The following is a 25252-nucleotide window of genomic DNA, read 5'->3' as shown; positions in this document are numbered from 1 at the left end:
AATTATAATTTCCAGTAAGGATCTTACTTTTTTTTTATTTGAAATTCAATATTTTTTTATATTAGTTTCAGGTATACAAAATAGTGGTTACACATTTGTATAATTTACGAAGTGATCCCCCTGACTAGTCTAGTACCCACCTGGCACCATATATGGTTACATCCTATATGATTGTCTATATTCCCTATGCTGTACTTGACGTCCCCATGATGATTTCATAGTTACCACTTTGTACTTCTTAATCCCTTCACTCGACCGACCGCAGACCCCCTTCCCATCTGGCAACCATCAGCTTGCTCTCTGAATCTGTAAGTCTGTTTCTGTTTTGTTTGTTCATTTATTTTGTCTTTTAGATTACACATAAGCGAGATTATATGAGATCTGTCTTTCTCTGTCTGACTTATTTCACTTAGCATAATAACTTGCACATCTATCCATGTTGTCGCAAATGGTATAATTTTATTTATTTTTATGGCTGAGTAATATTCCATTGTATATATGTACCCCTTCTTCTTTTTCCAGTTGTTTATTGATGTGCACTTAAGTTGTTTACATAACTTGGCGATTGTAAATAATGCTGCAATGAATACAGAGGTGCATATATCTTTTTGAATTAGTGTTTTGGATTTCTTCGGATAAATACCCAGAAGTGAAATTGCTGAGTCATAACGTAATCCCATTTTAAATGTTTTGAGGAACCTCCAAATTGTTTTCCGTAGTGGCTGCACCAATTTGCAATCCCACCAACACTGCACAAGGATTCCCTTTTCTCCACATCCTCGCCAACACTTATTTGTTGATTTATTGATGATGGCCATTCTGACAGGTGTGAGGAGATAGATATCTTGTGGCTTTTATTTGCATTTCTGTGATCATTAGTGACCTTGAGCATCTTTTCATATATCTATTGTCCATCTGCATGTCCCCTTTGAAGAAATGTCTATTCAGGTCCTCTGCCCATTTTTAAATTGAATTGTTAGTTTTGGTATTAAGTTGCATGAGTTCTTTATAAATTTTGGATATTAATGTTTTATCAGCTGTATCACTGGAGAATATCTTCTCCCTTTTGGGAGGCTGTCTTTTTGTTTTGTTGATGGCTTTTATCACTGTGCAAAAACTTTTTAGTTTGATGTAATCCCGTTTGTTCTTTTTTTCTTTTGTTTCCCTTGCCTGAGGATTTATATCAGAAAAAAAATGTCACTATGAGTGATGTCAGAGAGATTACTGCCTATGTTTTCTTCTAGGAGTTTTATAGTTTTAGTTCTTACATTGAAGCCTTTAATTCAGTTTTGGTTTATTCTTATATGGTTGGACAATTAAGTTTACAAACTTGTTACAATGATGTTGCTAACTTTTTGATATCAGAGGGATTATTCATTATAAATGTGCACCAACTGGACAAATAGTTAACTAAGTTTACTATTTGGAAGTACTGAAAAGGCTGCATGAAAAAGTTAGGTGACCTGAACTTTTCTCCAATAATTCATGGCTCTTGCACCATGACAATGCACCAGCTCACATGGCACTGTCTACGAGGGAGTTTTTAGCCAGTAAACAAATAACTATTGGAATACCCTCCTTACTCACCTGATCTGGCCCCCAATGACTTCTTTCTTTACCCAAAGAGAAAGAAAATATTGAAAGGAAGACATTTTGATGACATTCAGGACATCAAGGGTAATATGTTGACAGCTCTGATGACCATTCAAGTAAAACAGTTCCAAAACTGCTTTGAAGGGTGGACTAGGTGCTAGCATCAGTGCATAGCTTCCCAAGGGGAGTACTTCGAAGGTGACTATAGTGATATTCAGCAATGAGGTATGTAGTACTTTTTCTAGGATGAGTTCATGAACTTAATTGTCAGAACTTTGTATGATGGTCCAGTTTCATTTTTATGGATGTATCTGTCCATTTTTTCAAACACCATTTATTGAATAGACTATGTTTAAATCATTGTGTGTTCTTGCCTCCTTTGTGATAGATTAATTGACCATATAGGTGTGGGTTTGCTTCTGAGCTCTCTATTCTGTTTCATTGATCTATGTTCCTCTGTTTTTTAATCAGTACCATGCTGTGTGGATTGCTTTAGTCTTGTAGTATAGTTTGATATCAGGTAGCATGATATCTCCAACTTTGTTCTTCTTTCTCAAGATTGCTGTGGCTATTCAGAGTCTTTTGTGGGTCCATAGAAATTTTAGGATTATTTGTTCTAGTTTTTTTGAAAAATGCCATCACCGTATAGACATCTATTGCACTGACTCTGAACATTGCTTTGGGTAGTATGGGTATTTTAACAATATGAATTCTTCCTATTCATGTACACCATATATGCTTCCATTTATTTATTTTTCTTCAATCTCTTTCTTAAATATCTCATAATTTTCTAAGTACAGGTCTTTTACCACCTTGTGTACTTTATTCCTAGGTATTTTATTTTCTTTTGATGCATTTGCACATGTGATTGATTTATTAATTTCTCATTCTAATAGACGATGATTGTTGTATAAAACTGCTACCAATTTCTGAATATCATTTTTCACCCTGCTAATTTACTGAATTCATTTATCTGTTCTAGTAGTTTTTTTGGTGGACTCTTTAGAATTCTCTCTCTATAATGTAATGTAATTTACAAATAATGACAGTTTAACTTCTTTTCTTCCATTTTGATGCCTTTTATTTTTCTTGTCTGATTGCTGTGGCTAGGACTTCCAATACTCTGATTAATAAAACTGGTGAAAGTGGACATCCTTATCTTCTTCTAGATCTTAAGGAAAACACTGTTAGCTCTTTCCACTTAAGTATGATATTAAGTGTGGATTTGTCGTATATATCCTTTATTATTTTGAGGTATGTTTCTTCTAGTCCCGTTTTGCTGAGAGTTTTTATCATAAATAGATGCTGAATTTTGTTAAATGCTTTTTCTGCATCTATTGATGTAATCATATGACTTTTATCCTTCCTTTTGTTTATGTGGTAATTGACTTGCAGATATTGAACCAACATTGCATCTCAGGAAAAAAATCCCACTTGATTACGATGTATGATCTTTTTAATGTATTGCTGAATTTGGTTTGCTTATTTTGTTGAGAAATTTTGAAGCTATGTTTGTCATGAATATTGGCCTATAATTTTTTTTTTTGATAATGTCTTTGTCTGGTTTTGGAATCGGAAATCATTTTTTAAATTATTTTTTCTTTTGTTTTCTTTTTGCTGTACTGATTGGCATTTTCTGCTACTTTGTCTTCCAAATTACTGACTCAGTCTTCTGCTTCATCTAATCGATGTTGATTCCCTCCAGTGTATTCTTCATTTCAGTTATGGTATTCCTCATTTCTGACTGGTTCTATGTGTGTTTTTTATTGCATTCATTGGGGTTACATTGGTTAATAAAATTGTATAGGTTTCAAGTGTACAATTCTATAATACATCACCTCTATATTGCATTGTGTATTCATCGCCCAGTTAAATGTCCTTAAATCATGATATATTTGACCCCCTTTACCCTCCTCTATCTTCCCCCTTCCCCTTTTTAAAACTTACTTTTTGTTGAAGTTCTCACCAAGTTCCTCGAGCATTATTAAAATTAGTGTTTTAAACTCTGTATATGGTAGATTTCTTGCCTCCATTTTGTGTAGTTCTTTTTCAGGAGTTTCTCTCACTCTCTCTCTTTTTTTTTTTGTTTGTGGGTGTTTTTTTTTGTTTTGTTTTGTTTTGTTTTTTTCCATTTAGGACATGTTTTGTTGTCTCCTCATTTTGGCTGCCCTCTGTGTTTGTTTCTATGTATTAGGTAATCTGCTATGTCTCTCTGTCTTGGCATAGTGTCCTTATGTAGTAGATGGCCTGGGGGGCCCCATGACACAGTCTCCATGATCACTTGAGTCTGGTGCTCCAGGAGTGTCCCTTGTGTGAGTTGTGTATGTTTTCCTGCTGTTTTGAGCCTTGATTGCTGTTTGCATGTCAGTAGGTAAGATTGGCCCTTAGGCTGACTGAATATGTGTATTGGCCATTCTCATAGCATACAAGCCTGACATGTGGGGCCTGACCCCATGGAGTGTGTTTTGCCCCTGTGGGCTCTCGTACATGCTGTTGTAGGTGTGCATCTTGTGGAGCTAATCGTGTGGTGCTCTGTTTTGGTCTGCAACTGGCCACTTTGTGTGGGGGTTCTGGTGTCTCTTAGGAGAGGCTCTATTGCCGTCCAGGTTCAGCCACTGCCTGTGACTAGCCCAGCACTTATGGTAGGAGCTACAAAACAATCTGTAGTTGGTAGCTGCCTGTGCTGGGCCTGCTGGTGCGTAGAAGAGACCATGTTGTGAACTGAATCTGGCTGCCACTAGTACCTGGCCTGGCACCACTCTGCAAAAGGGCACCCAAGACCTACTGCAGCCTGCTAGCTGCCAATCAGGCTCAGCTACTGAGAGAATTTCATGTGATATACAAGTTAAATAAGGTGGGGGTCTCAGGGAGTCACCAGAGTCAGATGAGTGGTGGCCACTAGTTTAATGCAGATTCAGATTTGGCTCCATAGGAGAAGGGCTCAACACAGGGAAAATGGCAGCTGTCCCTCCAGCCCTTACTCTGAAGCCACACTACTAAGTTTCTCCCTGTACGTCTCTGGTACCCATCAAGTCGCTGTCCCTCTACTGGAGCCCAGGGTAAGCACCTGTGAGCAAGTGAGTCTGTGCATGGGCCCTTTAAGAGGACAGTTGGGTTTCCATCAGCATTCCTTCTCACCCAGATAGACAGAATCCCCACTTTTTTTCACAACCAGAAGTTGTAGGGATTCCTCTTCCTGGCACTGGTACTCTGGGCTAGGGAGCCTGGTGTGGGGCTGGGACCCCTCATTCCTCACAATATCTCTCCCAATTCTCAGCCACCACACAATAGTGTGTGCCAGCCGGTTTCACATGTCTTCCCTTTCTACCAGCCCAAATGTGGCTTTTTATTTATATCTTTAGTTATAGGTCTTCTGTTCAGCTCGTCTTCAGATGGTTCTCTAGGTTGATTATTCTTTAACTTAGTTATAATTTTGATGTGGTCATGGGAAGAGGCCAGTGCAGCAACCACTTACTCTGTCTTGACTGAACCTCCCTAAAAGACACTCTCATGACCCAGGAAATTCCAAGGGATTTAGGAGTTTTATGTCAAGAACTAGAGTCAAATATTAAGTACAATAAAAGATGCTCTTCATGTTCTCATCACTTAGGAAATTACAAGGGTTTTAGGAGTCCTGTGTCAGGAACCAGGGACAGATATATATATATATATATATATATATATATATATATATATATATATTTAATGTGTTTATATTAAATACATTATAAATACATTATACAGAAATTTTGAAGCTATATATATTTTGAATATATATATATTTAATGTATTTATATATATAAATAATTTTTTTTCTATTATTTCACACCTATGGTTTGAAAACATGCTGAACATGCCATAAATGATCACCTTCCCAAAGAGATCCACATACAAATTCATATATGTATAAAATGTGAAGCAAGATTTTTTTTCTCCTGTGTAATTCTAGTCCATCCCAGCTACCTCTTTCTTCCCTTAATGATACCTCCACTCTATGATTCCTTTCACCTGAAGTCTTTTTTCTGTTGAGACAACTGTGTATTGCATAATTTATGCTATGTCTTATTTTACCTTCTTTTTTTGTAAGGGTAGGTAATTGTCAGAGATTAATTTTTATTTTCCTTGTTTTGCATATGTTGTTATTGTTGCCTTGGCAACATATGTATTACACAGCATGAGATACTGTACTTTGTATTAAAGAATGTTGACTTACAAGGAGAAAAATGCTGTGGAATGAAAGATGTTTAAACATGGGGTTAAAAATGCATAAAGGATGCTGAGATCTTTCCCAGCCTTTTAGGTTAATGGATGCTTCTAGCATTTATGTCTGTTTCCTCAGTATTTTCTAGCTACACTTTAGTCACATTCACTGGAAGAAATAAAATACATTTAGGAACTGAGTAAGTTAATAGACATGAATGAAAAAAGAAGAGAATAATTTACCATATAATCTCACTCACATGTGGAATCTAAAGAACAGATTCAGAACCCTTAGCTGCCAAAACAGAAACAGACTCATAGATGTAGAGAACAAACTGATGTTTGCCAGAGGACAGGGGGTTGGGAAACTGGGTGAAAAAGGTGAAGGGAGTAAGAAGTACAAATTGGTAGTTACAGAGTAGTCACGGGGATATAAAGTAAAGCATAGGTAGTATAGTTAATAACGTTGTCACAACTAGGTATAGTGCCAGGTGGGATCACTGCGTAAATTGATATAAATGTCTAACCACTATGCTATACACCTGAAACTAATATAAAAAATTATGAATGTCAGCTGTAACTGACAAAAATAAGTAATTTTAAAAAGAATAATTTAATTACAAATTTTATATGTACATTCAATCAATCCTGTCTTCTTTTCCTAGGGATACAGCTGGGTTTTTAGCATCACATGGTATTATATGTGTGCATAACATTCAAGAAAACACTTAATAGGTTATAGAAAATAATTTTTGCTCATGAGACACTATTATAATGAGGCTCAGTTTTGCACATAAGTGCATGTATTGCAGGGCAAATTAGCCCCCAGAGATCTGCCAGTTGAAAAGATCATGTATCTTACAGAATCTGGAGGAGGGGAAACATAATTGATGTAAGGACTGTTCCTTCAAATGGGTATTAAAAAGTGATTATATTCCATAATTATGTTAGACACACATATATGAATACTATAATAATATGTTTTATGACATTACTATATTTGAACTATTTTTAGGGCAGTGCATGTGCTTTGGACAGCAGCAGAACACAATTAGGGTTTCTACCTAATGTGGTGAAACTTCCCAAGCCAACCATAAATTATGGTCCTGAGTTTGCCATGACCTTCTGATGTCCATGATTTAACTGTAAGATAATAGGCATGGGCTATCTAGCCATAAGTAGGGCAAATTCTTTTTTTTCCCATTTTCTCATGAAATTGTTGACAATTGTTGTCAGGAAGTTGCAGCCAAGGGTTCTGATTTATTTGGCATGGGAATTATGTTTTCATAAGAAAAACAAAACCGTGGGGGATATAAAAGAAATAGTTATCAGACGAGAAGTTATACATTTGTGTGTCTAGGCTTGGAACTACTTTGCTTAGAGATTTTGTATAAACTAGTCCACCACGCATCCTAATTTTTCTCTGAGAGTAGAATGAGTGCATAACTGCAAAAAGCCCTGTGTAGAAAGCTTTTATAGATGGATCATCAAGAAGGAAGTGATTTTGCCAATCCCTTATGCAGGTAAAGGGTGAATCAGAAAAGTCAATCTCCCATTCTTTAGAGTTAACTGTTCAGTGGGTTAGAAAGATCAATGTGGCTGTTCAAACGCTTCTGAAAAATAAAATCCACTTTAACGTTGTAGTGCCTTGACTTGCCAACACTAGCAAAAGTACAGTGAAAGGGTAAATTCTTTTCCTGTTGCCTTTCTAAAATTTGGTCATCGATCTCAAAAAGAATTGTAGGAAATTGAAATTTAAAAATCAATCTATGGAATAAGTAAACCAAAGAATGTCACACAGAGAAAAAGGTCAGGCTCAGCAGCAGCAAAAACCAATTTAAAACTTTGAAAAGCATGAAATATAAGGCAAACAGCCAAATCACCAAACGTGCATTGATTTTTAGTGTGTGCATCTGAAGTAGATAAGCCTTCATCATTGGTATGATTATGCTTTTGTCATTTTAAAGTGCTTTTGCCTTACTTTCAGGGTGTAATCCTTTAAAAAAAATTTAAATGAGAGTCACAGACAGAGGATTAATTCTTAGACGAAACAGGCAGGATGAACGTAGCCTTAAGAACTAATTACGGTGGTGACTGCAGGTCAACCTTTTGATCACTCCTGGTAAAACAATACTAAAATTGTCTCAGAGACATCTCTGAGCCTCCATTTTACAAAAGAAGTGGCCATAAAGTAAATTACTTAAGTAATATATCTTGGTATCACATCATTAAAAATGTGTGTTTTTAGCCCTCCTGCCAAAGCCCTCATGTTTCCTCTCAGTGGAAGCAGAGCACAGCTACTGCTTGTGACTCCAAAAATAGCACTGCCTGCACTGACAGTTAGGTCATGGCCAGAACAGCACTCTCAGCCAGGGTTTTCTGAGAATATTAAGCCTTAATTGCCTGAGGGGTCCATTGTAGGTGATAAATTAACCTCTCTTGTGCATTTGGAATGCCACTAAGTCTTCCACCAACCTTGAGAGAATTGAGAACATGATCACTAATGTCGTATTCTGAAGGGCTTAATTCTCTTATGGAATCCCTGTGGAGAAGGAAGGCTGTGCAGTGCGTAACTTCATTTGGCTTTATCCTTTGTATTTTTACAAAAGAAGAGTCCAATACAGGTGAATTTGCACATCAGTGGAACCCCAGAACAAGCCTATTTGCTTCATCCTTGGAAAGGACCTGCCATCTCTGTCTGCTGAGCCCTGCCAAGAATGTTCAGATTCTAGGTCTTAAAGCACACAGGTGGGCAAAGTTCTGCTTGGTGCTTCCAGGTTGGAAATAGTGCAGCACAGGGTGAACACATGTTGTTATGAAAATTTTGTAATGACACAAGACCGTGTAATAAGAACTTACAGATCATTCTCTTAAGAATCTCTGTAGATTCCTACAGTAGAAATAATGAATCGATGACGATGTCTTTCACTGAATGATGAAACATGGCATCCATAGTTCCATGCTTACTTTTATTAGGTTGATTTTCTATACTGCTACTTTCCTAATTCTCTAGCCAGAAATATAACAGATGTATGCTGGATGATACGAGAGCTTTTTAATTAGGCCGAGAGGAAGAAAGGAGGGAATAACATAAATTCAGGGTTTGATTGCCTTTCTTGCTATTTAAGCATGAATGTTCACCTTCAGTACGGTTATATTTCTGATCTTCCTGGTCACACACATTACTATGTGGATGGGTGGGCTTAAGTTCATTTTATAGTTTGTGGGTAACTCCATGATGAAACCAAGTTATAAGAGATAACTTTCCAAAGTAACAGTTTGGAAAGTCTAATCCAATGTCTCCTGATTTAAATATCATCTTTCCTTTGTAGCCATTTATATCTCTGTCATTCATAGATTTATCCAAATCTTTTTGAGGCCATTCAGATTTTCTGTAATTGAGTGATGAATTTAATGACTGATAATTTTGACACGTTCTTTTCTAAGAACTCAAAAATATTTCACAGGTGACCTCCTTGTGAGCAGTAGGTATGAATGTTCTTAAACTATAATAGAAGATTTTAAAATGTAATGATTCCTGAGAGCAAAGGTACTTCGGAAACAATGCTGACCAGATTTCTCCTGAGGGATAAATCTGAGAGATGAAGAATCATTAGGTAAAAGTAAAAAAATGAAGGGCAGTCACGGAAAGCTGATATAAGCACCTTTTGTTTAAAAAGTTCCCAGAAATGAAATTTGCAACTGTGTAGAATATTTATAGAATCATGAGAGTGTTCTAGGGCTTCAGCAAATGTGGCTTACTCTGAATCACTAAAACAGCATGATGCGAGAGCTTTCTTTCTGCCAATCAGTTAGGCTGTTGATCTGAATCAATTTATGTAGATGACAGAGATGCTATTAGTCTATTGCATAAGTTTGTTCTTTGTCGTTGGTTTTCAGTGTAGGAGGCAGAAAGAAGTAAACTTGTATTCCTCTTGTGCCAAGTTGAAGGTTAGAAATAGGGGGAGTTTGTTTCATTTGTGTCTGGAAATGTGTCTGTGGTACCCAGTTGCCAGCAATCTTTATCATTATTAGGTAATTTGGGCAATACAGAGGGAGGTACTCTGTATAAAACTATGAGAAAGAGTTTGCCTACTTATCATGGAAAGGGAAATGAGATAGTCAGGATCAGAATTTATAGATTTATATACCATGACTATGATAAACAAGGTATTAGTCTAGTCACTAAATTTTGAAACTGTAAGATGATGGTGTATCTTTTAAACTTAAGTGAGGCAAACATTAAGTAATAGGAACCATGACTTCAGGTAGCAGGTAATTTACATACAGAATTTATTCCCCAAGCAGCTAGGAAACTCAATCAGCTTCAAAAAGATTTGGATCAATTTATAAACAATAAATACCTAAATGGCAACAAAGTGAAGCTAAGATTTAAATCAAAGGATTGAAAGAGTAATTCTTACATTTATTGTGAAGCTATTATACTCTGACAGTATTGTAAGACCCCTTTCCTTTAGTGAGACTGGCATGTTCAGTAGAGAGGACCTTGGCAGCTCTTGCTGGTCCTTCCTGCTAAATCTCAGAGGATTAGTAAATCCAGGGCATATTCTGCATTCTCTTACCCAAATCAATGGATGCCTTTAGATATTTTGTAAGACTTCATTGACAATTCATTTAAGAGAATGACTCCTCTACCTTTGCTAAACCCTGGAGGTTGCTGAATTTCAAGTTAATTTTAGAAGCTAAAATATGAGAAGAGCTTATCTGAAATCATGCAGCTGCATCAATGAGAAAGGTCAGAAGAAAGGCTTTTCACTTATTAGGAATTCTAGTCTCTCCAAAAAGGGGGCTGATGATGAGACAGTTGATTCTGTCTACCAGGGTTATAATGAGGTATGACTAATTTAAAAAGAATGTAAACAATTTAGTTCATTAGCTCTGGATTTAAAAGATGGGGGAGAGGAAGGTAATTTCTAAGTAGACCAGTTTAGTTGCTGAAGACCATTGGCAATTGATCAGAATATTTACATACAGCATATTTCATCAGGCAGTTGGGGATATTTGACCCCAAAATATGTGGCAGCAGATATTTGAATAAATGACTTAAAGCATAAGACTTTAATCCTATTACAATGAGAATTCTCAAATAATCCAAAATTTTAATTATAAAAAAGGTAATACATGCTCATTGTTAAAAAACAAAACAAAACACAAAAACAAAAATAAAAACAAGAAACACACGCAACATAAAAACAATACAAAAATATATAAAGTGAAAAATAGAGGCTTTCCACTACCAATTCCTCATGGTCCATGCACCAGATAGTAAAATAGCAAAGATCTCATTATCAAAACATTTACCGTGTAAAGGCAATGACAAACAGGTATAGAATTAGCTTACACATAAATCATATAAAGGAAGGTGGGAGTAAGTATCAAAAAAAGAATTACAAATGAAGTTCGAAAGTAGCTGTGATTATATTCAGTTGGGATGAAAGAGATTGGCGGAGAGATCAGAAAGGACTTCAGTAAGAAGCTAAACTTTAAAATGATCCTGAAAGGATAGCTGAGTTTTCCCAGACGGATGGAAAAGAGAAGGACACAACAGGCAGAAGGGATAGTATATGAGAAGGTAAAGCAGTGAGCGAGTACTGAGCATGTTTGCAGCGTGAGGTATAGTGATGAGGGTGGCAAATTATAAGGCTGGAATGACTGGTGTGGAAGGATCTTACTGGTGAAATCTGAATGGTCATTTATCTTACAGAGAATTCATGGCGTTTACAGGTCAATCAAAATCTAAACAGGTGAAATATTCTGGCTTGTTCCTGAGTTGATTCTGGGATTCTTCAATTGAGCGGACTGTTGTGGGTGCAAACAGAAGCTATTTGATGTGGATGCAAATAGGAGTCCATTACAGAGAGAGTATCATGTAGGCTACACATGAACAACGTTGAAGACCAAGGTAGAAATGGGTTCGAGAATCACTAACGAGGCAGTTTTCAAAGACATTAAAATAGGATGTGGGGGCAGAAGAAGGAGTGTAGCCAAGAGTCTTGCTCATTTCCAACTGGAAGCTAAGGATAGTGACTCATTTAGGTGTTTGCATGTTCTGCATCCTCCCTCCCTTTTCCTCTTTATCCTGCCCACCCTCTCGGATCAGCTTATTCTTATTTTTCCCATGAAGCTTTTCCATAGTATTTTAGGAGGCACTGACAACTGTCCTACTTGAACTCTGATATTAGCCATTAGGCCCCTTTGGAAAGTTCAACAAGTGACACCCGAGAGGAACAAAACACCCTGAAAACCTGAGTTACTCCGTCATATATATTTAATACCCTTGACATTTTCTACTTGATGGGCAAATACTACCATGGCCAAAAGTTACACATAAATTAGCCAAGTAGCTTGTTTGATTGTGATATTTCCTTATTCTTCCCTTATACCTGTGAAAGTCCCTCCAGTGGATTTGCTTGTCTGTCCCATGGTGCTCTCTGCATCACTTTTTGTCTTCCTTTGGCTTTCTTTCATTATTCGCTAGCTTCTCTTTCTCTCTCCCCCACCCGTGCTGCACACTGCTTCTCTTAGGTTTTTTTTCCCTCCTATTACACAACTCTGTTCCTCTGTCTTTCAATAGATTTTTCATATTAAATAAAGCCATGGTGAATACCATTGTCCTGTCTGTCAGCACCCCTTCCACTGCCCTCACCCCATTCTCCCAGCATTTATAAAGCAGATTTTTGGCCAAAAATCCAGGTGTAGGAATGTGAGGGAGAAGAAATTTCACTTTAGGTTCTTTGACTATAAACTATAAAGATCAGAATTGTAAGCACAGCCATGTTTCCTGCTCTGTGCTTTGGAGAACTAAGAGCTCTGGGCCTGAGAGAAGAGGGAGGCAGACACAGGAGAGGAGCCAAGATGAGAGGCAGACAGATGCCCTGAAGGGCAGCTGTGCCTCTCATCTTCTGGTCTTTGAGTTACGTGACACATCCTACAATACTGTCAACATATTTCCTTGTTTGTGACAATTTAAGCTGGGATTCTGTCACTTGTAACCTAAGTAATCGTAACAAATACAAAGAGCATCATTTTTTACTTATCTATTTATTTATTTAAAATAGGGGTGATAGTCCTTGAGATGGAGGGGTGCTTTATTAGTGCTTTATTGAAAAACAAATGAAAATAATATCCATAAATCAGAAAAAAATCTTCTACTCTAAAATTGCAAAAGTTTTCAAATTAAGTATTGCTTTTGTAAAAAATAAATCTATATTCAAGATGAACTAGGACAGATTTGCATGTAACTGGATTTTACAAGGTTATGTTATTTAGTCATAAGCACTACAGTGATCATTTCTCCCATTGTTGTAGTCATCACTTAAAATGATTGCCTACAATAATTGGGAAGTATGTGCATGTAGGAAAAAAATCATTCCAATACAGTCTGTCATTTATATTTCTTTTTTTTTAAATTAAAGTTGATTGGGGTGACAATGGTTAGTAAAGTTACATAGGTTTCAGGTGTACAATTCTGTATTATGTCATCTATATATCACATTGTGTGTTCACCAGCCAGAGTCAGTTTTCCTTCCATCACCATATATTTGATCTCTTTTACCCGCATATACCACCCTCTCTCCTCCCTTACCCTCTGGTAACCACTAAACTATCGTCTATGTCTATGAGTTTTCGTTTCTTCATTTGTTTGTCTTGTTCCTTTGTTGCTTTCAGTTTTATATCCCACATGTCAGTGAAATCATATGGTCCTTGACTTTTTCTGTCTGGCTTATTTCGCTTAGCACAATAATCTCAAGATCCATCCATATTGTCACAAATGGTACTACGGTATTTCATCTTTTCTTATGGCAGAATAGTATTCCATTGTGTATATATACCACATCTTCTTTATCCAGTCATCTATCAAAGGACACTTTGGTTGTTTCCATGTCTTGGCCACTGTAAATAAAGCTGCAATAATCATAGGAGAACATATATCTTTACAGATAAATGTTTTCATATTTTTTTGGGTAGATACCCAGGAGAGGGATTGCTGGGTCATATGGTAATTGTATTCGTAATTTTTTGAGGAACCTCCACACTGCCTTCCATAACGGCTGCACCAGTCTGCATTCCCACCAACAGTGTATGAGGGTTCCTTTTTCTCCACAGCCTCGCCAACACTTGTTACTATTTGTCTTGTTGATGATAGCCATTCTAACTGGTGTGAGGTGATATCTCATGGTGGTTTGTATTTGCATTTCTCTGATGATTAGTGATGTTGAGCATTTTTTCATGTGTCTATTGGCCATTTGTATGTCCTCTTTGGAGCAATGTCTATTCAGGTCCTTTGCCCACTTTTTAATTGGATTGTTTGTTTTTTTGTTGTTGTTGATTTGTATGAGTTCTTTATACATTTTGGATATTAGCCCCTTATCAGAGGCATTGTTAGCAAAAATCTTCTCCCATTTGGTTGGTTGCCGTTTTATTTTGTCAATGGTTTCTTTTGCTGTGCAGAAGCTTTTAAGTTTGATATAGTCCCATTCATTTATTTTACTTTTACTTTTTTAGCTTTTACTTCTCTTGCCTTTGAAGTCAAATTCATAAAATCCTCTTTGAACCCAAGGTCCATAAGTTTAGTACCTATGTTTTCTTCTACACAGTTTATTGTTTCAAGTCTTATGTTTAGGTCTTAGATCCATTTTGAGTTAATTTTGGTACATGGTGACAGATAGCAGTCTAGTTTCATTCTTTTGCACCTGGTTTTCCAATTCTCCCAGAACCATTTATTTAAGAGGCTTTCTTTCCTTTATTGTATGTTTTTGGCTTTTTTGTTGAAAATTATCTGTCCGTATTTATGTGGACTTATTTCTGGATTCTCGAATCTATTCCATTGGTCTGTGTGTCTGTTTTTCTGCCAATACCATGCTGTTTTGATTATTGTTGCCCTGTAGTACAAGCTGAAGTCAGGAAGTGTGATGCCTCTAGCATTGTTCCTAAGAAGGATTGCTCTGGCTGTTCGGGGTCTTTTGTGGTTCCAAACAAATATGATGATTTTTGTTTTCTATTTCTTTTAAAAACGCCATTGGGATTTTGATGGGGATTGCATTAAATCTGTGTACCGCTTTCGGTGTCATTTATATTTCTAAATGCCTCTGCTTAATGGTGGATTAAAATAAGAAGTTAGAAAACTTTTTTTTGAACTTTTGATTGATTCATTTTTCTTTCAGAACTACAGAGTACAAAATGTATTTACTTCATACAAATGTTTCATTTACAGTCAGGGTGTCTCTGTAAAATTATTGGCTTAATGAAATCAATATTACTGATATGATAAAGTTCTGGCAAATATAGCTACAAGTAAATTTAATTAAACTCCCATCATTGTTTAGAACATTAGGGAACTAGAAAGGTTTCAAGGCAGTGATTTTGTTTTCATCAGTGTGTAGGAGTTCCCTGTTTGACATGCCCCTCTTGAATAATTTGTTAGCTCTCCTCAAAGATGTACCTGTGTAATACGCTCTTTCATTCTGCGGAGTGTTTGGATAGAGACTGTTTAACCTGAGCGTATTTGAAATACATCACCCATTGAAGTTACCATCTAAACTAGTTCAATGAAAGGCTAATTATGGATTCCTGGGAAAAGAGTGCCTTTCATCTTGAGAGCTTACACATGGCGGTGAACTCGATAGTCACATCTACAAGCAGGAAGGCAGCCTCATGAACAGTCACTGATGTATCCTCATGTTTTGAAAGAAGAAATTTCTCTAATGAACAAGTGGAAAAATCTCTGCATTGAAGGAAACAGAAATAATAAGAATGTTTTAGCTTATAATACATTAAGCTCTTCGCTTCCACTGTTTTTGACTCAGCCTATTAGTTTTCACCAAATGTTAGATTAAAAAACAAAGCAGAAACAAAAACAAAAAACATTTCAAATATCTGAAGATGAAATCTTAAATCAATTTAACTTGGATTTTTGCTTTGGATCTCTCAGAAAAATAAAATATGTGCCATAAATTGAAATTCAATGTCTCTCTTTTGTTTTGAGCTTCCTTTATGGGCCAACACTTTATATATTAGCAATACAAAAATGGGTAAGGTTGAGATTTCCTTCCTCAAAAAGTTCACATCAAAGGAGAAACAGATAGTTATAAGATCATAACAGTAACTGAAATGTGAAGGGTATTAAAAGGGTATATATACCTCTGTAATAGTGGTATAAAAATTTTTGAACAAGTTGAGTCATAGATATTCTCAAAACTACTTTGCCAAGAGACAATTGTTTTACTCTTTTCACACAGAGAGAATTGATTTGCAGAGAAAAAAGATTACTTTTGCAAAAAGTATTTCATCTCAATTCAATTCTATTTTTTGATTCTCTAATAAACTTCAAGAGGCAAATTCATCAAAAAAGATATGAGAGCAGAGACATTTTTCAGTCAAAAATGGATGCAATCTCATTTCCCCCTTTCTTCTAAATATTATTTTTTCATGGTTCGTATAGTGCTTACTTACATGCAAAAATCATTCTTCCTGATAGTTCTTCTAATCAAATCCCCTATCTCTCAGAGGACAACATAAACTCAGTCTTCTATAAGAAGTCTGAGATTGTACTTAGATATCTCTGTCTACTTTGTGATTGACAATTTATTGCTTCTAATAAATATTTGGCATTTGACCACATGTGTTTTTGTCAACTGGATTATAAAAGAATGAAAAGGCCTGTAGCTTACAGTGATGAGGGCAGAAACTTATAATGGTGACGATGATGACATTGACCATGACAAAATTATGGTAAACATTTAATTAGCATTGTTTCATTAATCATCACTTGTAATAAGATGTACCTATTGTTATTATTATTAATTAGTTTCATCTTACTAAGATAAAAAACCTGAATCTTAGAGTGATAAAGTAGCTTATCTGTTTCATTCTACTATTTGCATTGAATTTAAAATGTGCTCCCAATTGGAAGCAAATACATTTGTAAAAGGTCCTGTTGAATTGTATAGTTTCATCTATTTGTTTCTTGATAGGGAATTAGCTCTTTGAATTAAGTGATGAGACTTATCCAATTCTGAACACTGATGATGATTTGCAGACTTCAATAATTTTTTAGCTAGGAGAAAATTACAAATCATCTGCTTCTTATTTGAAAGGTAAAGAAAAGACTCAGAGAAAGCTTCGGTCACTTGAGGTATGTCAAACTCTCCTGTTCATAGTCCTGTGTTCTCTTATCCCAGGCTCAGTTTCCTCACCCTCAGAAAAAAGGCTTATGAGACGTAAAACACACTCCAACCCTTTATAACTCAATGGTGTCCTTATGAAGCTAGATGTCAGATGATAGATCTTCTTTTGGGATACTTGAGATATCTGAATCTTTGGCCTTCAATTGTCCCAAAGAGTTTTAATGTGTATCAGAATTACTTTTTTTAGTGTCACATCCCTTGCTGTCTAATTTGCTCTATTAGTTTGTCTGCTTCTAGCATTCTCCTTCTCACCCAATTTGCTATTGCTAATAATGAGAAAGCAGATCATCAAGCATGTTAAATGCATGCTTAATATCATAAGAGAGTCTGAGTTAATGCGTAAGGGAACTTTAGTAAATAAGATAGTTGTATTTTTATATGTGGCCTTTGTGATGGATTTTAGCTTCTAAAAATGAGGCTTGTATTTCTTTTTTGTCTTTGTTTTTTATCTTGTTTTGTTGTTTTGTTTTTCTCATTCTAGGCCATGGTAAGTTTCATGTATAAATCACATCTGAATAAACATAAAATCAGTTTAATACATTTCCATGATCACATTTCCAGTCGAGAACTCAAATCTTAGTTTTACATAGGGTTTTAAATTTTTCTATTGTGAAAATTATGGCTCTGAAAAATTGAAGATTTTAAAAACAAACCAGAGAGGTCACTTTCAATTCCCAGCTCCCTAATCTCACTCCTTTGTGATCTAATGAACTGAGAGGTGGTGTGACTTTGCAGAGAAAACACCTCTACTCACCATGATGCACCTTAATTCAGCCCCAACCAGAGGTGACTGCTGCCACATCCTGGGGTGCAGACGCTTATTAATCAATTGGAAGTCAGAGAAGTTTCCATGCCTGTCTAATCCAGCCTGGTTTAAGCCATTAAGCTGATAACGCCAGGGTTTACAGGCTGATACTAGGCAAGAGAAAGCAGCTTTTTCTTCATTTCTGAACATTGTGTCAGGTGAATGAAGAGCAAACAGTGACAAAATAAAAAATCATAAGGATACATCTTTTTTCATGTATCTACAGTTAGATGAGATCTTTATTACAGGAAAAGAACTAGGTATCTGGTTATTATTGGGGTCTTTCAGTGGCTTGATAAAACAACAACAACACAAAACAAACAAATAAAAAAACTTTTCTCCCTGAATTCTGAACCAGTTGAGAATCACAACCAAAGAGTCAGCAGTAGGGGTCACAGTATCACCTTGATTGCTGATAAAGCTATTATTGAAGAGTGTTCACTAAGCTTTAATCCTGAAATCCAATTCTGAACAGACTTGCTCATCCAGTAGGTCAGGCCTCTTTATGTCAGCAGCGTTGGATGTGGGTTTCCCTGGGATGGGCCCTGCAGACAAATGTCTCATTCCCAACTCTTCTACCTGATAAGTCAGCCCAGCTGCCCTGGAGTGGCGGTAAGAGGCAGAATTAGGCGCTCCAGCCATACGAAAAAGCAACTTGAAGAACGGAGAATAAGCATCTCCAAGTGTCAGAGGTGTGCGTGGACATTTGAAGTTCAATACTCTTTATCTATGTGCTGTGCTTTATGCATGTTGTTTATTCAACCTTAAAATAGTTTACCACATCTCAGTCCCAACCCAATCTCATGAATGTTGTAAGGAGTTATTATAAAATTATTATCATCATTTTACAGATGAGGAAACTAAACCTTGGAGAAGTTACTTAAGTTACTCAAATAACATGGGTGATAATGAGAAGAGTTTATCGTCAAATGCAGAACTATCTTACTCTAAAATCCATCCTTCCCACATCCCCAGTTATTTCTCTTGCTAATAAATTTGATAGTACTTACCCAGGCAAATAAGATTTGTTAGTTGAAAACCATTATGAAACTGCATTGATGGGAATTTGATAGGTAATTCATTGATATACATTTTAGATTATGATTTTTTTAACTTTTTATTTGAAATAATTTTAGATTTCTAGAAAAGATGCAAAACAGTACAGAGAATTCCCATGTGCCCTTTAACTCAACTTCCCTTAACGTTAACATCTTATATAATTATAGCATAATTATCAAAAACAGGAAGTTGACATTGGTACAACACTATTAACTAAACTATAAACCCAACTCAACTTTTGCCATTGTTGTCAATATTAACTGTGAATTTTTTGAGGACAGGAACTGTATTATATTTATTTACATATCCATAGTGCTCAGTGGTGAGTCTGGTCTAGAGTTAATGATCAGTAATTGTTTGTGGAATAAGTAAATGAGTGACTGGGAATTGAGTTTCATAGTAAAACTTGTGTATGTTTGTGTGTATGTGCCTCCCACAGATTTAGAAGCACATAAAAAGTCTGAGGCTGTGATTTGAATGAATGTTAGTCAGAACTAAGTTCGACAGTAGACTGTAAAGCACAGCCCTTTAAAACTACGGAAATGTTTTTAAAGCAAAAGCAAATGTACTAATTAGATTGAAAGAAAAAATATATACAATGGAATTCGCTAAATGGGCAGAAGGCTACGGTGTTACATTCATTTTTATGTGTGTGTGCGTGTGTGTGTGTGTGTGTGTGTGTGTGTGTGTGTGTTTCACATCGCACTTCAGTAAATGTCTGAGAAGAGAAGTAGCAGTTGCTGGCAATCAATCTTGTATTTCTAAGCAGGTTTTAGAAGCTTTTCCTAAACCAAAACACAGAAACTATCTTGCTTGAAGAGGAAATCCAAACAGATGTTTTCAGGGCTTTTATTTTCTTTCTTGAACTTATTGGTAAGTTCAGTAGAGATAATAATATTAATGAAGTGTGACATTTGCTATGACAATGATTTCTGACAGCTTCAAAAATAAGCACTGTTTTATCTCAAACTTTATAACCAAAGAATGTAAAACCAGAAGAAGAGTATTATTCAAAGCACAAAGTTCATGTTAGTAACTTAATGGACCCTAAAATGGCCATTTTTCTTGCTGTTTTCTCCATCATCTTTTAAACAAACTGAATATATTAACGTGACAAAGCCTAGAAAGGCAAGAGTATGGCATTATTCTTAGCTGGGCAAAACTGTCATACAAAATTGTTATGAGAATTGACTTTTCTCAAAAAGTTCAACTTTTGAAAGGTTTTCATTATCTTGTTGTTATTTAGATGGAAGACGTCATAGCACGCATGCAAGATGAAAAGAATGGAATTCCTATTCGTACTGTCAAAAGCTTTCTCTCCAAGATACCTAGCGTCTTCTCTGGTAAGTTTGCATTCAGTGTAGCTCTGTTTTGTCCAGAGTCTTTCATAGAACTATTTAAAATCTATTCTAACTGTTCACTATTGAAACCTTCTAACTCATTCTTCAATAACTACTTATAAAATGGTTATGCCATATTCATGCTGGATGCTACATCATGCTGGATACTTGAAATGATAGTAAAACAAAACTGAAAAGCAAGAATCATGACCCGACTCTCAGTTTCAAAGACATAATGAACAAATGTGAAATAACAGAAAACAATATGAAAATAAAAATGTATGAAACAATTTGATGTAGATTATACACAGAAGTTAGGAGGAAAAAAGAATCAATGAGGTGTCAGGAAAAGGTTCCTGAAAATCAGTGACAAGCTGAGTTTGAAAAATAAAGAGTCTTATCAGCTTCAAGACCACTACCACCACCAGCTGTGTGTACAGAACTGGGAGTGACCAAATTACAGAAAACAGGGTAAATAGAGAAGAATGAATAGAGTTGAGTCAGATTATGAGGGTCTTTGATAGCCAACCAGAAAAATATAATTCTGATACATGGGGGAATATGGAGACATTTAAAATTTTTTGCAGAGAATGTTGTGATAAAAGTGTTTGGGATAAACTGGCATTTAGGAAAGGCCTTTGTGTCTTCCACAGGTATAAGGCTCTTGTAGGAATAGTTTGCACGCCAAGATTCTGATATGTGATAGAAAGAAATAAAGAGGATTTGTGAATGACTGCATATACAAGATAAAAGAGAACAGGACCCGATATTTTCTGGGGTTTATTTTTTAATTGGGTGACTGTGAGATAAAGGAATCGTTATCAGAATTAGGGAAACCCCACAAGCTTGGTTGAAAGTGACTAGAGAAACCCAAGAGAGAATGCATAAGAATAGTTAGAACTCTGTGCCCAGGCTCCATGAGGCAGGGAAGGGCCATGCTTGGGGCCTGGGCTAGCAAGGCTAGGAGAAGAGGTGCGGTAAGACAATCGAAAACCTTGTCAGCAAGTGACAAGCAACGAGAGTCAGGAGCATGGTGAGGAACATGTGGAGGGGATGTGGTTGACGGGATTCATGAACAGGAGTGGTGATGCTTCCTCATGAACAGGGATCAGAGGAAATCCAATGATCAGGAGGGCTTCCGCCTTGGTGAGAGGGTAATAATTAGGACCAGAATACAAATCGCCAGTACCAGAGGGGAGCTGAGCACTGCATTGCTCTCAGAAGAGCAGTGGGGAATGCTGACCACAGCCTGGCCCATCAGCTCTCTCCCCTGAGATTCTGAGTTTCCTGAACTTCAGTTAAATGTGTGTGATGTCAACTTGGGGCCTGAATACGGCCATGTGCAGAGAGAAGTAAAGGAAGCCTGTCTACAGATTGAGGAAAATGAAACACAAGAGGAACAAGAAGCAGGTGATGAGGCAGAGAGTCCTGGGTTCCTGGTAGCCCTGCGGCCATTGTCCCCGGCATCAGAGGTGCAGGGCTGCACACTGCACACACTGCCCTGGGACTCCTTGGCCCTTTCAGGCCTCCACACGAAACCATGTTCTCCACTTCCCATTCCTGTTTCAAACTTTTCCTACATCTGGAACAGGTGCAGTGGAGGTTTTTAGGAATGCAAATTTCCAAACTACAGTTTAATATTCATTGGGACTGGAATGCAACGAAGGAATCAGTATTTTTACGCTGATAAAACATATATGTAGGCTTGGCATCTGCTAGTCTTAGAACCATGTCAACTATGGTGTCCTTTAGTTTTTGTTTTGTTTTTTTTGTTTTGTTTTTTAATTCAGTTCAATGAACACTGACCAAATACCCACTAAGTTCCAGTTACTATACTGGGTTTCAAGGGCAAATATTTTCATTTTAGTGTGGATTGCATAGACATTGGCACTAAATGTTTGGCTGGTATGATCAACTAAAGTGAGTTCTGTTTGTAGAGGTTAAAAAAGTCAGTTGTGGGATCACAACTGTTGAAACACTTTCACATTATAATTGGATCTTCAACCAAGAACCCAAATTCCATGTCCTTACCTTCCAAAAGAAATGATGCTCTGAGGTTTGGGTAGAATAATATAGAAGCCTTCCGAGTAGGCAGAGACATAATTATTTACATACTTCTTTTTTTGACTTTTGCAAAGTTTCAATCATGGATATTTACTTCATGTTCTCTCGATTGCTTATGAGGGGATTCATGAAATGCATTTATTCTATAATATACTAAGAAAATTTTGCCTTTGAAAATAGACTTAACTTTTTTCCTTTTTTAAAACAATTAGATATGTGTACCCTGTATTTTCCATTTTCTCCAATTTCTAGGAAGTTCATTGCTAAATTGAACATTTCATTTCATTCGTATTTGCTCACCTGACTTATCACTGACATATGTACCTTCCTTTTTCTTCTATTTGGGTTCTTTTCTTTTTTTTTTTTCGTCTGTCTTTTATTTCTGCTGTTGTTTTAATTTGGTGTGGAGTGGGGGAGGGGAGAGAGCGAGAACGAGGGGGGGAGAGAGAGAGAGAGGCAGGGAGGGAGGGTAGTACAACTTACTTAGGGGTGTCTACTGTGTGTTAAGGAGTCATTTTGCTAGAATCCTCACCTTTCAAATGGAGCTATATCTTGTCTTTGAACTGAAGATCTCCATCACAGTATAAAATGAAAGCTGAAGTTCAAATATTACTGCATGAGATTTTCATAAAAGTGTTCATGCAATTTTTATGCAGTCATATCCTCATGTTGGAAAAACATAACTATAAAGCTAAAAATATATTACAGATTTCTCTGCGAGTTTTCTCTGAATGAAACAAGCCCACAGGTCTTATTCTGACATGATAGCTGTTGCTCTAGAATTCATATCCTGTATCTTACAATGTTTATTCATCTTTCATCTGAAAATCTTTGGTAAAGCGAACTAAGACACTTTTGTATCAGTTAAAAATCCTTTGTATTTAAACCCTGAATGGAAGCAGAATAGAGAAGCAAGTTCTTATGGACCACACAATTCATGAATAAAAGAGAAAATAATTAATTTTCCATTTTTCATGGCATTTGATCAATTTCTGATATTATTTTACAACTATAACATTTACCTTAGCTACATGCTTATTTGAATGAATTAAAACTGACAACAGAAGTTTTCAGTTGCTTAACAAGATGTTGAAATGTGGGGGTTTGGTGCTTTATTTCTAGAAAATATATTACATTATAATAATATTGAATATTATTTGGATGTAGATTTTTTTTTTAATTCACAATCATGGATGCTTTATAGCAGGGGTGTCCAAACTGCGGCCCGCGGGCCAACTGTGGCCCGCAATCCAGTGTTAATTGGCTCGCAGCAAATTCCAAAAATATATTTAGTTTACTTAAATAAACTAGGTGAGGCAATGCGTACTTCACCTCGAGTGAGTGGCCCGGCTGTTTGTGTATTTTACCACATATGGCCCTTGGTAAAAAACGTTGAAAAAAGTTTGGACACCCCTGCTTTATGGAGTTTCAATGTATAAACACAAAATAAATAGACTTTAAATCCTGATTAGAGAAAAATTGTTACTTCAATATTTAATGTTTCAAGAGTTGAATCAGCCATTGGGATTTTCTTTTTAATAACAAAGGTATTTTTAATAAGGGTTTGTTGTTTTGATTTTATATATTAAAATAACATTACTTATATATAACAATTACAATAACAATTCTTTTTTACTGTGGAGGACAATATGAGTAATTTGGGAGCCTACTATGTAGTTATTGGCTTTTAATGTATCAGTTTTATTTCTCACAACACTTCAAGGTAATTATTGTTTATCTCTATTTTATAGAGAAGGAAATGAAGGTTCAGACAGTTCAAATTTTTGGTTCAATGTTGCACAGCTTACTAATATTCATACCAAATCGGTCCAATTCAAGAAGATCCCATTCCCTTTTCCCTGTCACCCTGGGTTGTCCCCCTCAACCCCCCCAAGTGCTGTCTTTTGCATGTGCCTGTGTTGTTTCATCATAACGAATGAATATTCAGAATCTGAAGGATTCTGACTATTGGGAATGCTTACATTTGTCTCCCAACAAACCCCCCTCCCCTCCCCTTTCCAGATGGAAACTCTTTGGCATACTTGTCAAAAAGACCTGAGCTTTGTCTCAGTTTTACCTCTGAGGACTTGTGTGACCTTGAGAAAACAGCTGCAGTGTCTTCACCTCCAAAAAGGTTAGACATCATGATCTCCAAGTTTCCATATAATTCTGTAATTCAGAGAACTCAGAAGGGAAAAGTGTGGAAAAAGGATTATTGGAAGAGAACACCGTAGACTGGACTGTTCACATGATAGCTAGAGTGATAAAGCACCAATGGAAATCTTACTGCATTTTCTTTCCCTCGACGATGCCATACGTGGCTACAGCTTAAATTACAACCTTATGCACCTTTCCAACTGTACACCTCCAGTCCAGATCTTTTCGCCGAACTCTAGTGTATTCAGTATGTTCGACTCCTTATGCAATATTTCCACTTGGATGCTCCACAGGAATTTCAAACGCAACATGTCCAAAATTAAATACATAATCTTTTCCTCAGCCATTCCCTGTTTTCTGTCTCAGGAAAGATGGCCCATGCCAGAAATGCTGGAGTCACCTTGACCTCTCTTTCTATCGCCCTTTCTTCTCATGGCAATTTCTTTATCATATCTGATCATTGTTGTTTCTTCTGAGCAGCCATCCATCTTTTGGCTTTTGACCATCTACTCTTGCATCGCTGTAATCCACGCTATCATCTCCATTCAGCGGAATTATTGCATCGACTCCTAACTGGTCCCACATCCACTCAGCACTGCGTCCTCTCTTTCTCCACAGGGCAGTCACATTGGTACTTTCAAGGTGCAAATGTGATCCATGGAAATGGTTTAGTCATTTTAGGATTAAGACTAAAATCTTTAACAAGACTCCTAGGCAGCAACATAGTTCGATCCCTACCTGCCTGTCCAACCAGTCTCATAGCACGTACCCTCTTGCTCTCTTGGTTCTAGCCACAGAGGCCACTTTTCATGCCTGACACTTCGCCT

The 25252-nt window shown here is 36.5% G+C and overlaps 1 protein-coding gene across 11 annotated transcripts in view; it reads left to right on the top strand.

Annotated features, from left to right (window-relative positions):
* The window catches only part of RGS7 (regulator of G protein signaling 7), a 440443-nt gene that overhangs the window by 204610 nt on the left and 210581 nt on the right, over positions 1 to 25252 (top strand). For all 11 annotated transcript variants that reach the window (XM_088799096.1, XM_088799097.1, XM_088799099.1 and 8 more), the window contains one exon: positions 20111 to 20207. In XM_088799096.1, the coding sequence (XP_088655222.1) occupies positions 20111 to 20207 (97 nt within the window). The remainder of the gene's footprint in view (positions 1 to 20110; positions 20208 to 25252) is intronic.

This window comes from Rhinolophus sinicus, chromosome 6, assembly GCF_057876585.1.
Source record: "Rhinolophus sinicus isolate RSI-liver-muscle chromosome 6, RSI-T2T, whole genome shotgun sequence".
Lineage (NCBI taxonomy): Eukaryota > Metazoa > Chordata > Mammalia > Chiroptera > Rhinolophidae > Rhinolophus > Rhinolophus sinicus.
Note: the sequence above shows the minus strand (reverse complement) of the source record. Positions and strands in the feature narration are given on the sequence as shown.